This window comes from Daktulosphaira vitifoliae, unplaced genomic scaffold (genome assembly GCF_025091365.1).
Source record: "Daktulosphaira vitifoliae isolate Bord-2020 unplaced genomic scaffold, ASM2509136v1 Scaffold_4, whole genome shotgun sequence".
Taxonomy (NCBI): domain Eukaryota; kingdom Metazoa; phylum Arthropoda; class Insecta; order Hemiptera; family Phylloxeridae; genus Daktulosphaira; species Daktulosphaira vitifoliae.
In genome coordinates, this window is record NW_026099575.1 from 17,841,539 (window position 1) to 17,854,976 (window position 13,438).

A 13,438-nucleotide genomic window follows, 5' to 3' on the forward strand; every position below is an offset into this window, starting at 1 on the left:
TGATGTGTTATATTAGTTGTAAACAATTCTTGGTTCTTACAAATGAGTATGCGAAAACTAGATGTTAGCAATGGCGTTGGGGCGAGTTTGTGTCTGAGCTGAATGTGCAAATGTTGTTATTAAGGGTCGGGGAGAATAATCAGACAAGCAAGCGTTTTGTGTACCACTTATACTTGTTTACTACTCTCCTATCATCTATCTTCTATGCTTGAAATGTTGCAAATTAGGCACAATACATGGATATGAAGCATATAATTACATTTTCAGTGCCAAATACAACACCGGTAGTGTAACTTGATTATCTAACTTTCGAGTGACTTGGATTTCATATCATAAAAATAATTCCATGTAATAAAAGTTGGCATTATGTCAATGTTTACCGCGGTAAGAACGCGATTGTAATTGAAAGTCTAACAACCGACTTGTTTCGTGCAACATGTACATTTTTTATTCAAAACTTAAATACTGGTAATAAAAAATGTATAATTATTAAATTCTTCAAAAGCCCTTAACCTCTTTTAGTTTATTGAAGTGGATCTACTAAAATGATAATGAATTAAATATAAGGCAAGGTATGTCTTTTACAATACATAGTTAAAGAATAAATAACATACAGGTTACCCTAATACAATATCGTCAATGCGTATTATTTTAAGTTTTTATTTATTCAGTTCACGTGAGTATTTCTTTTCAAAATGGCTAGTAGCAAAGCTTTTGCTACTCAAAATTCGCATGAGTTCTCAAACAGTTGAATTTGGTGAGACAGCAAATATTATTAGAGTGTTCCAACTATTAAATAGAATATACACACTTCATATTTTATAGTATTTTGTAAATAATGAATTAATCAATATCTAAATTTATATATCAAAGTTCATATTTTTTACATAGATTTTTTAAGTAAAAAGGAAAGGAAAAATTAAAAATTTCAGTAAACAATATTTTAATTACAATTTCATCAAACTAACTGAACGATGAATATTATAAATGATTTCTCTTATGTTATATGATAAATGTTTCAAAAGATATTTATTTTTTAATCGATTATATAGAAAACCTAGTTTTGTTGTTAAAACATTATTTTAAGTACGTAGTAATTTTGTGAACTCAATAAATTGCTTCTTCAAAATTAATTACTGATACATTTTTACATATACAATTGCTAATGAATAATATTATTAATTAATTACTAATATAATTACTAACATATTTTCAATAAATTTTATCTCAACTATAAAATAAAAAACAATAATTAAATAATTTTTCGATTTTTCGATTTTAAAAAACCTTATAGTTTAATGTTATTTCTAAGCTATTAATTTTCAAATTGTTTTACAATTTCAAAATACTTCAATAATAGTAATAATTTTATAAGCGTTGTGTTATTGTAATAGCCCACACAATAATATTGTACAGTGGGCTTGGCATTATAAGACTATAGTTTGGTATTATTACATTAAATAAAATACAGATTTATGAAATCCTTCTGAATAATAATAATTTTTATAGCTAAAATGTTTACCATGTTTAAATGATACTCTGTTTTTCTTTTCAAAGGTCTTTAAAAGTATAGAAATGCAACAGCAAAAAAAGAATTACTGACTTAACGATGATTTACGAACTCTCCTAACTATGTTTATAAATTCAAAAACACTCATACACATATGTATATAATATATATATGTAGCTTAGTACTTATATGTATATAACACATACATAAATACCAAGCTTGATAGTTTCTTCTGCAAACTTAAGCGAAATTTTAAATAGTTAATACCACCTTATGGTTTTATCTTTTGATATATTACAATATATATATATATAAAAAATTTAAATGGTAACTTAATGGAAATGCTATTAGTTAACATATTAAAGACAAAATATTGCCGGTAAAATATAGTTATTATTGTAATATTGCCAAAGTTAAAATATGTAAACATTAATTTATAATTTATAATCACAAAAGTTAATACATAAAATAATATAATTTAATTGAAAATATTGATTCGAAATGTATTTTCTCATTTTCTTTCCGTTCAGTATTCTGTATAAAAATTTTTATAAATTATTTGAAATGCCAACAAAATTTGACTGATATGAAGAAGAGTAAAAACAAAAATACTTACTGAGTAATTAACTAAAAAAAAAAACTAGTTCGTGAAAATAGATATTTTGAAAACTACTAGGAGGCTCTTTTAAAATTAATTTTAAATATATTGTAATATATTATTATAATAAATATTAGAAGTAATTTTTGAAACTGTATGATAAGGTTTGTCATTAATTTACTACGTATGAAATATATAAAAATATTTTTTCAATAAACTTGTTTCAAAAATAATCATTTCCTCTAAAGTTATATTTTTTTTATAAAAACATAAAAGCAATCAAATATCTTTATATATTTAATGCTTATACTTACATATACATGAAGAAATACATACACCATTATAAATATACTAGTATGAACATATACTGATTTAAAAAAATAAATTTTGCGTTTAAGCTTTTACGGCAACATTAAAATAATTAAGTTACTGATTTCAGAAGATCAGCGACTCTCTCATTAGCATAAAGTAAATTGCTTCTTGAGTGTAAAAAAATATTATCTTCATATCTTTGGTCACGCCTTTTAAACTCGGAGCAATTCCTTTTGTTTATTTTTTGTTACTTTTCGCTTAATTATAAAGAATGAATTAGTGAATAACACTGAAGAATCAAAGATAAAAGTTTATAGAAAGATATTCAGTTATTTAATAAAGATAAAATGCGAGTTCTCTATATTTATGATACAAAATAAATGTCATAATATTAAATCAAATGTAATTGTAGTTTTTAGCAAAACACGATAAGTTTTTTCTCACGCGTAACAAATAATTTAATTGAAATTTAGTTTGAAAAAAATAAAACATTAAATTGAAGAATAATTTTTTTTTAAATTATATATTTAATATTTATTAAATTTTTAAATGATGAGGTGATTTTAAATAAAAGTCCAAGAGAAGTATATAGCACACGTCTGTCGGCTGTCTGTCTGATCTTACGGAATTCGACATTATTTATCGTTGCTATCAAAGGACGATTGCTAGTGAGATATGCAAGTCAAAAAGTCACGTAGTGCTTTCAATAGTCAACCTTGGACTTATTTGACCGCGGTTACTTACCGGGTACAATTTTTTATTGGAATACTCGTCCGAGAAAAGTGAATTATGGTAATTTACTAGAAAAGTATTTATAAAAAATACATCTCGGTATAATACCAATATCTCATATCTGACATTGAAATAAAAACACATTTCCAGCCGACGTTCCACCTCTTTTTATTCGTGTGTTATTTTTTCTCGTATTATATAAGTATTCCCTAACTTAAACAATATATTTCGCACGATATTTTTCGTGAACCAGAATTTTCAAACGTCACGAAAAATTATGCAAAAATGAGGGACAAAAAATGGTATTAAACTTCATTTTATCTTCCATCATAACTCACAATACAACATATACGTTGGCAATATATTATATTGTCGGCTCGATGCATAGTAACTAAAATTATACACATAGACAAACGGAGTTCAACACTCTAACCAAAAAACGTGTAGACTCGTACAATGTACTTTTTCAATTTACAACGGAAGAGTGGTTTATTTTTTCCCGCGAGTTTGTAGTTTTAAAGTTCGGTGTTACGTTAATAGTTTCCATTATCTTCATGTAGAAGGTAATAACAAAGTAATAGAAAATGAAAATTACTCACATTCAACAATTAAATAAAACTTTATCTTAATGTTTTTTTTTTTGTCGGGGTATCTTGTTGATAATAGGTGTGTTGCGCTAAAAGCCAAACAGTTTAAAACCATTACGGTGTTTCGCGCTGCTATGTTTATGTCGGTTCTTTTATTGTAGGGACACCAATAGAAAATTGTAAGTAGGTTTCACTAGGGTCTACCGGTGATAGCCTGCGGTCGAGGATTTACAGAGAAAAGGGACCGTAAAATATGTACACAATGTGTGGGTTTGTACCGAGCGTACATAACATACAGTGACTGTGGTGGTGTAATCAATGTGTTGCGGACACGCCGTTTTTTGAAGTCCACAAGACCTTTGTGTGTGTGGTTAGAAATTTGGGGACGAAAGGATGATGACTGTTAGAGGAAGAATAGGAACGGCTGGGAAAAGTCGAGTTTGACGCGATAAATAACGAGAAAATAACACTATTCTTTGCGGCCAACCCGAAGCTGCTTGTCACCCCTTACTGCGCTTTTGTGGGCTTTCAGCTTTTTCGACCCTCATCTCCAATTGCCGCCTTCGTCACATCGCGATAAACAGGATTAGGGTGGATACTATATTTTTTCTTTTCCCGCACACATATACACTTTATATTATTGGGATTACGCTTGTTTTTTTACATATTATACACTTCTTGTACTATTCGAATTTCTACACCTTTGGATATTCTTACTCCGCCAATTAGCAACCTGCGGATGCTGCGACGGCTATGAAATGAAATTCATAATACACAACAATATCCAGCGGCAATCCAATGCGTTTTTGTCGAGAGATCAATACCAATAACGTTATTATAATCAGTTGGTCGGAAATTGAAAAAGAAATAGTTTCGACAACGCGCTATGTGAAACGAACTGGAATCGCCATATTATTTCTCTTTACATACACAAAGAGTTGCCGTTGAACAAGTTCGCCTCTAACTAACGCACATTAAAGATCTGGTGCTTTTTCTCTCGTATTGTAATTTTTATAATCGCCCCCGCTCAGCACTTTAAATGTCTGATTTTGTAGATTCTATTAAGTATTAACGAACTAACAAAGCAACATCGACGTGAGTTAATCATTGCAATCTGAAGTCTTGAAGTAAAATAAATGTTCTAGCGCAAATACATTGCCGGATCATTAATTCTCATAACGATTTAATATATTGCCGTTAATACGAGAAATATAATTAAATTTGAGCTCGTGGATATAGCGACAATATTTTTAAAAGCATTTATATATAGCGATAATAAAATAAAAAACTTGTATCATCACTTGAAATCGCAATATTTTGAGTTATTACTTTGAAACTTTTAACAGCGAAACAAGTATATCCTTTTAAATGAATTTTGATAAAAACGGCCCACGTGAACTGCTAAAATATTTAAACCGAGTTAAACTTTTATTTCCGCTTAAAATTCAATACAACGCACCAATCTTGTTAAATCGAAAAAAATCACAAACAAAAATACAAATTAAAGTTATCGATTGAAATTAAATAAAAAAATTGTTTGTTCGTTGACGACCTACATGTTGGGGACTAACAGATGGAATATTAATGGAATACGCCAATTGCCGGTTGTAAACAGCAAATTACAATTTCACGGAAACGACATAGTGTTGTGAACCAATTTGAATGTGAGCCAAAATGAAAATATACACGACTGCCGCCGGTCGCTTTTAAATATGATTTCGTTATGTTTTGCACCAGAGGACAATTTTTGAAAATGAACACGGCCCCGATGTAATTTAGAAGACCCTTTAATTAACATGTTTACCTAGATATTTACAACGTCAGTAAAGACAATATTTCATTCCGCGCCAGTTATCATTGCAACGTTGTTTGTCAGAATAATAAAATTTCGCCTATTTAACAACCAAATTTGTTTCCGTAGCGATATATCAATTTAATGTAGTAATATTTATTCGACCGTCAACAGCAGATTTCTGGGATTAATAATGAGTGTTATTTTCGCTTTGAGTCCTGTCGTCATTATAATAAAGGACAATAAACAAATATTGCGTCTGATGTATTGAAAATAGATAGTAAAACAGCTACGGTAGTTTTGTCTCTCGGTCCTTTACTGCTCTGCTATAGATTTTATGTGTACTCGTTACTAGTAGTTTTCTAGTATAAATCATTTGTTAACGACCAGTCAGCAAGTGATTTTACTTTATAATCAATCTCTTTTTTAAGTGTTATTTTATTAGCGATTGCAAAATGCTCGTCGGACTTTTGTAACTTCTGAATTTTCGCCCATAAGATTGGAAAAATTATCTCAAAGTTCATTAATCCTCGCCGTAACATTTTTAGAAATCTATCAATACATTAAAATTAATATATTTATTTATTTTAACGTTTCACATTACTAACTTGCCAATTTTTTTTAAACACAATATAAAACAAATAACTGATGTACAAAGTAGAAATTCGCGTTCTCATAAAAAATATTTTGGTAATGAAAAAACTTTAGAAAAAAACAAAGTATACATATAACAAAAAAAGAATGTATAATTACTTTTCGTAGTTGTACGCTACTCGTTAATTTTCTAAGAATTCGCCTAATTTAATTTATCTCTCAGTCCATATTTGTTATTTAATTAAAAATGAATGATTTTTCAAAATAAATTTACTTTTCATAAAAGTAGAATAATTTATACTTTGTAAACTATAATTTTACTGAACATCTGAACAAAAATAAACTTAAAAAATAGACAAGTTTCTTTAAAATTGCCGTATTTTTAATATTATCATGCCAAAACGTGTGATTTATTTATTTGTCCACTTTTATCAGTATTATCGAATTATTGTTACGATAATTTACAATTTTGTAAATGGAACAAGTTTATACAGAACTTATTCTAAAAGTTTAATATTTCTTTTCTTTTCGTCAGAACTGCTTATAGCCAACTATCGAGAAACTAAGTTTCGAATTCTTTGAAACTCGAAGAATAGCAATGCTCTTAACATACAAAAAAAGGCTCCATGGCAGATGTTACTAAAAACCGCATTGATCTCTTTTATTATTACTCGCATCAATATGAATGTAGTTTTATGCTCAATTCTAACAAAAAAATACCATAACGTCAACCATCACGCTCCAACAGTCGACGTCTAATATATAAATTCTTAGTCTAACTGTTCAATTTATTTTACTATTCTTTCTCTTAACAACATCAAAACAGTAAAAATGTGTTTTTTATGTAAATTTCAATTTATAAAACTTAATTCATTATGATGACAAAATGTTTATGGTTTTACCTACACAGATAGGGTTAAATATATAATTTATTACATTTCATTTGAGAAAATATGATTTACACTGTGGTATTTTTTTGATACATTTCATAAAACATTTTATTTTAAAATAGTCATAGTTGTTATTTTTATCGAGACAGCTTTAAAATTATTTTTAGATGATTTATTGAACCAGTATAATTTATGAAATAATTAACATTTCATTAAATACAAAAAAAGGCAAAACAAAATACAAAGTCAACAAGTTATTATCTTTACTTATTTTCTGTAACTGTTAAATTTAGACAAGTGCGTACATGCGTTGTTTTATGTTTTATGCATATTATATAATAAATATATTTTTTTTTTCATTCAATTTGTGATACTGAAAAGTACTCGACATAATTCAGTGCACGTTGTAGGTACTTTTGAATCGGACGTATAGATTTAATGACCTCTGAATTTTCAACGATGGCATGTGAAATTTTATGCAAAATTTTACTGGTTCAACGGTACTATGGCAATATGTAAAACACTTCAGACTACAGTCATTATTGCCGTCATTTATGTAAGGGTACAGAGAACAATAGCCGTTGACCCAACAACGAATAACGGTCACTGACATATTTTTTCTCTTCGCTGGGCTGAAAATATATTTATGTACCTATATTAATAGAGATAAAACTTGAGAGTGGAAAAATCGTTCAAATGTAAATACATCACTCCAGACTTAATCGTTTGAAAGTAAACGCCTAATTTTATTATGTAGCCATTGCTTGCACATGTTACTCTGAAGTGAATCAGTGGAATATAGTTTTAAAAAGACATAAACATTTGTTACACGTCTCGTCGATTAACCGTGAGCCCATTTGGTGTTTTATGACGTTGTTTTAGTTTGTAAATTAAAAACTAAAGTCTTTATTATCCTATCAAATAGACGAGTAAACTTCAACTCTTGTATTGGTATCCAAACTTATGTAATAAAAATTAAATAAATAAAAATTCATTCATAAACTAAGTACTGTTGTTTCTCTAAATATATAAAAAAAAAATAAAACATTTTTAAGTTAAAATTAAAATGAGTTGAATTAATGAATAAATCAATTAATAATTTGGGTCATATTTTATATTATAAAAAATTTTTGAGACTTTATTTTAAATAATATTTAAGATTTTACATAACTACATTCGCTTATTAAATATAAAACTTTAAAATTTCAAATTTCTGAAACAATAAATGCATTATATATGAGTGATTACAATTACAGGTAGCTAATTGTTTTTTTATGGCGTCGCTATTCGCAAATACGGTGCGTTTATTGACAGATATGGTTTTTGTACTGGCAGTTGGTGTATTTTTAAAAGTTAACTCACAATATTATGCCTTATAAACTACCATACTTTAGGCATATCGATGAAGTTATGTAAAATTTCAAGCGTCATTGACTAGTAAAAAAACCTCAAACAATTTGTGTAAATTTCAAATGTATGTTACCAATTAAATAAACAAAGTTGAAACCCTCAAGCAATAGGAATAAACTTTAAAAGTATTGCATAGCTAATAATTCGAGAACAAAATATATATAGAGCTAACCAAAAAAATTCAACATTATTTTTATTCTACAATTGATTGAGTTATGATAAAAAAATCACCTTATATATTTATATACAGAATGTTGAGTAAATAAGAAAACACGTTAATTGTTACAGGCAATGAGAGCAATAGAAACCCGTTTCCTTACTAACTGAACACTACATATATTGTGATTTATTGTGAAGTATTTTTATAAAGTATTTTAAATATGAAGTTTATTGATAATTTTTTTTTTTGCGTATGAGTAACTTTTGAAAGTTAAAAAAGAACCTATTATTATTTTGTAATATTAAATGGAAAAATGTCTAAATAATATTTCGACAAGTTGATAACCAGTTTTGTATTATTACATCTTGAGATATTATCATTTAAAGATTTAAAAAAGCTTAGGAGTGGGTTAGTCTTTAAGAAGTACTATTTTTACCATACTTAAGAATTTTAACAACTCGTGAAAAAATAATTCAATAGTGGTTATTGACCTGTCATCGTGTTATTTAGACATTCTCTATTTAATAATAAATAATAAAAAAATAGGTTCCCATTTATAATAAAAACCTACTATTATTTATTTATATTTAATTTGACAAAATTATAGTGGGTAGTATATTTAATAAATCACACTCTATATAGGGTGATTTTTAATCATATTCTGTTAAATTATTTACTGAATAAAAATAATTTAAACGCATTTAATTTTTTTTGTTACCTTTGGTTGCCTTTAATTGCATATTATTTTTGAATTATCAGCTATGTAATACTATTTAAGTTTATTCCTTATGCCTTGTAAGGGTGTCAACTTTAGTTTTTCAAATAAGAACACATATTTTGAATTGTAAAATGTAATATGTAAAATGACATTTGAATTTTATATAATACTTGAAAAGTATTATATAAGTATTATATAAGAATAATATGTAGCAAAAGATATCAAAAAAAAATTTAATTTTTTTGATTCTGTTATTAATTGAGTGAGTTATGATAAATAAATCACAGTGTATGTCGGGTAAATATACTTATCAATATCACTCTATTAAAAGCGACATTAAAAACATAATCAAACAACTGCCTAAATACTTTTTACTAGTCGGTGATTAAAATAGCCAACACATAATCTAGTTATATACAACAAATAATGAATATGAAAAAGCTTTTGAAAATAATAATGGTAAACTAACCAGAATAAATCCGATCAATAGAATACATTGCTATTATAAATTTATCTTTTGCTAGCAGCAATGTTGCACACAAACTTAACTGAACAGATAATTTTTTTTTTTAAATAATTATCACTAGTTTAATCGAAATAATCAATTAGAATAACTACTTCTCCCATAATTCGACTAGATGGTATTTTAACAACAAAATACTTGTTTTTGTTCATGATATAAACTTCTATTGTACTAAAAAAAAATTGAATATCAAAAACAACAGTAAAAACAACTTCATAAAAAACAGACAGTCAAACAACAAACACGACAATAACACCACCAACAACAAAAAATAATCATTTTGACGTTATCGGTTATCAAATGATTACCGATTTAAAATAATTCTAAACTGACATTATAGTTACAACCTTGGACCTGTAGCTATCTCTTAAAGAGGATTTCTGCAACGAGTTCGAAACATCAGCATGAAAATGATGACATGGATATAACTGTAAATATACTAAATAAGCCATTTAAATTTCCAAAACCAGTATTCTTAACCAACACTCAAAATATCTAATAGTTAGCGATTTTTTTAGTTACATTAATACAATTAAAAATCCATATTCTAAAATACCATTTGTCCACTGAATATTGAATCTTTTAACAAAAAGCAAGAATATAAATGTTATATGGATACCAATATACAGCATAGGATACATATATAGGATGCAACGAAAAAGATAATAAAGCTGCTTTATCAGCAACCACTAATCTTAATACAATAAAAACCAATTATGCTTTTCTTAATGACAATACTAATTATAATAAAAAAGAATCTTTCTTCAATTAGCATTATTATTGGGATAACAATGTTATTAATAACACTTAAAAAAAATAACAAAAAATAATGTTTAAGAATCCAGGAACATTGTTAGAATTAAAAAATAAATACCATTCTAATAAGAATTCAGATAGACCACGTAAAGTACATCCAATCATTCATAAAAAATATGACGTCTCCTTATGTGACCACTGCAACAAAATAATAACCGTAGCACAGATTATTTAGAAATGTCGAAAGTATACATCTGAAGTAACAAGCACTTACTACAAAAGCCTTCCAAGAAAAAACTNACATCTGAAGTAACAAGTACTTACTACAAAAGCCTTCCAAGAAAAAACTAAACCAGAATTAATAAATTTCCTTAAAAGTTTAACCTTAAGGTACTAAATCTTTTAACTAGGCGTATTTTAAGAGAGAAACATTGAAGTTAAAAGTTTTATTATTACAACATTTTTATTAATTTTATTTTAGTTTATTCATATTCATTGTAGAATTATAATTCGAAATATTTTTCTGTAAAGCTGTATTTTAGTTTGATATAGAAAATATTTTCTATTAAATAATTTGCTCATTGCCCTATTTTATTATTAATTTTGGAATGATCAGGATTTAAGTAAATAAAAGTATGTCACACGACTGATACTTTATCTTTCTATTTAAGCGTCAAGAACCTTTAATTTAGAATACTTGATCAACCATTTTGCTGTATAAAAGTTTTAAAAACTGTTTGTATGAAAATGAGCATAACAAGATCTCTTAGTAGTAAAGGAGTTTTTTTTTATTTTATCAACGAAAACAGATTGAAATTTTGTTTGTTAGAAGATGAAAAAAAATAAATAAATAGTTTAATTTGTTCAATGTTTATCTAAAAACTAAGCAAGAGTTTTTTTTCGTTAAAGTCAACTTCAGACACATGACAACCGTCACTCCTACCAGATTTCAGTTACTCTGCGTTTTTGATATTATTTGTCTAAGCGTTAGCCAAGAGTGCATTGTTGTCTCAAGTATCTGTAAAATCGACAGATATTGTAGAATGAATTTACCGCCCATCTTTTGAAATTATTTTTTTAACGCTTTCAAACGATTTGCTTTTCTTGTATAATTGTTGTTTTATTTAGAATGAAAATCAATTAACTCAATAGGTAGTTAATAGGGACAATTATTATAACTCAATAATTTTTGAATAAGACTACACAACTTTGAGATTAGAAAAAGATTTTTAAACAAAATTCCAAGATAACTGACAATATCAATTTGAACAATAGTTATATAATACTTATTTAGATTTTGCGCGACATAAATCATTTTCAATTTTAATGTTTTTCTTGGAACACTGACAACCCTCTTCACGGACTAGTAAATCATTTCTTTTTAATTTATTTTTACTTCTTGAAAATACAAAAATTTCAGTTTATCGACTTTTTCAAACGAAAAACTATTGTACTCATACAATGTTATCATTAATATTTTCATGATACAATAATAAAAATATATGTATTGTTATGAAATTATAATACTCTATGTATGCTATGTTTGCGGTATGTTCACTTCATTATAATAGCTCCCAAGACTATAATAATAAAGCTCTATAGCTATTATATTATTTTATCACATTTTGGAGAACTTCCAGAAATATCACTGTAGCTCAATGTGAAACACTGAAATTGATTATAAATTGAGAAAATATAGTTTGAAAGTGTAATCTATCTTGTTGTGTCAATACGAGTAATACATGAATTTCAAACATAATATTATTCTATAAATTATTAATATTTTTACGAGAAAAACTGGAAAATGTGAGCAAGCAGAGATATTGAAACAGATTCTAATTATAATGATCATTTTATGCAAATCAACCAAACGCTAAGGGTATTGTATGTATATCATACTGTACACAAATTTAAAACAATGAGGGTGTTCTAGTAACACATCTTGCCATCGCAATCATCGCGTTGTACGTCTGTTGATACAGTAACCACTGCATTTCATCAATTTTACAATGAAATTAATTCGATTATATTAACACGCCGCATTTGTCAAAAAATCAAATAGTCATCTATATCGATTAATACGTGTCAATGATTTTCGTATTTGCCGTACTTGTACTAAGTTTTATAATTTATGTTATTTAATTTATTTTGATTGAATATATTCAAATTGATAAACTCAATCGAACACGTCTAATTACGTTACGATTTATTATTATTTACTTTGGCCAAACCACTGGATTAACGAATTTCGCTAATAACATTTCGCTAATTTGTTGTATACATAAAAAACACAAAACAAAAATGTTCGTTTTTATATTAAATATTATCTGGGTTGAAATTGTCCGAGCAATACACGACTTTTATAGTTTATGTACACTGAAGTGATGCGACTACATTATTTTCCGTGTTTTAAACTTCCATAAAGACACGACTACAATATATTGTCTCGGTGTCGTTTAAGAATTTTTCTAGTACTTACCCAAAGGGATCTTTTCGTAAACGGATCCATCAGCACCGATTGTCGTGGTGACTGTGGCGAATACGATATAATGCAATAGACAAAAGCGGGTAACTCGAAATTCGACCATTTTGCCGGTTCGGACGACACGCACCAACTGAATGGCCGTGAGAGTGCCGCCGTGGAAAATGTGAGCTTTACGGCGCAAGGCGACTGCCCGTCGGCAGCGGAGGATGCTGTTTGTGTATACGAGTGTGTGTATGTGCGCGCGCCCCACGGCGGCGTAAAGGGTGAACGGGTCTCTGGTCGGTATAAATCATGTGGTGTGGGCGAAGAGACAAACGACGGGAATATGTGCATTTTTTCTGTTGTGTTATTTTTTTCTTCGTTTATATGGC

General features: G+C 27.7%; 1 protein-coding gene across 2 annotated transcripts in view; it reads right to left on the reverse strand.

The window, feature by feature from the left end:
* LOC126903618 (glutamate receptor 1-like) overlaps positions 1-13,207 on the reverse strand; it is a 101,902-nt gene extending 88,695 nt beyond the window's left edge. For both annotated transcript variants that reach the window (XM_050681935.1, XM_050681934.1), the window contains exon 1: positions 13,062-13,207. In XM_050681935.1, coding sequence (XP_050537892.1) covers positions 13,062-13,170 — 109 coding nt within the window. In that variant the 5' untranslated portion in view covers positions 13,171-13,207. The remainder of the gene's footprint in view (positions 1-13,061) is intronic.
* Between the last annotated feature and the right edge of the window lie 231 nt (positions 13,208-13,438).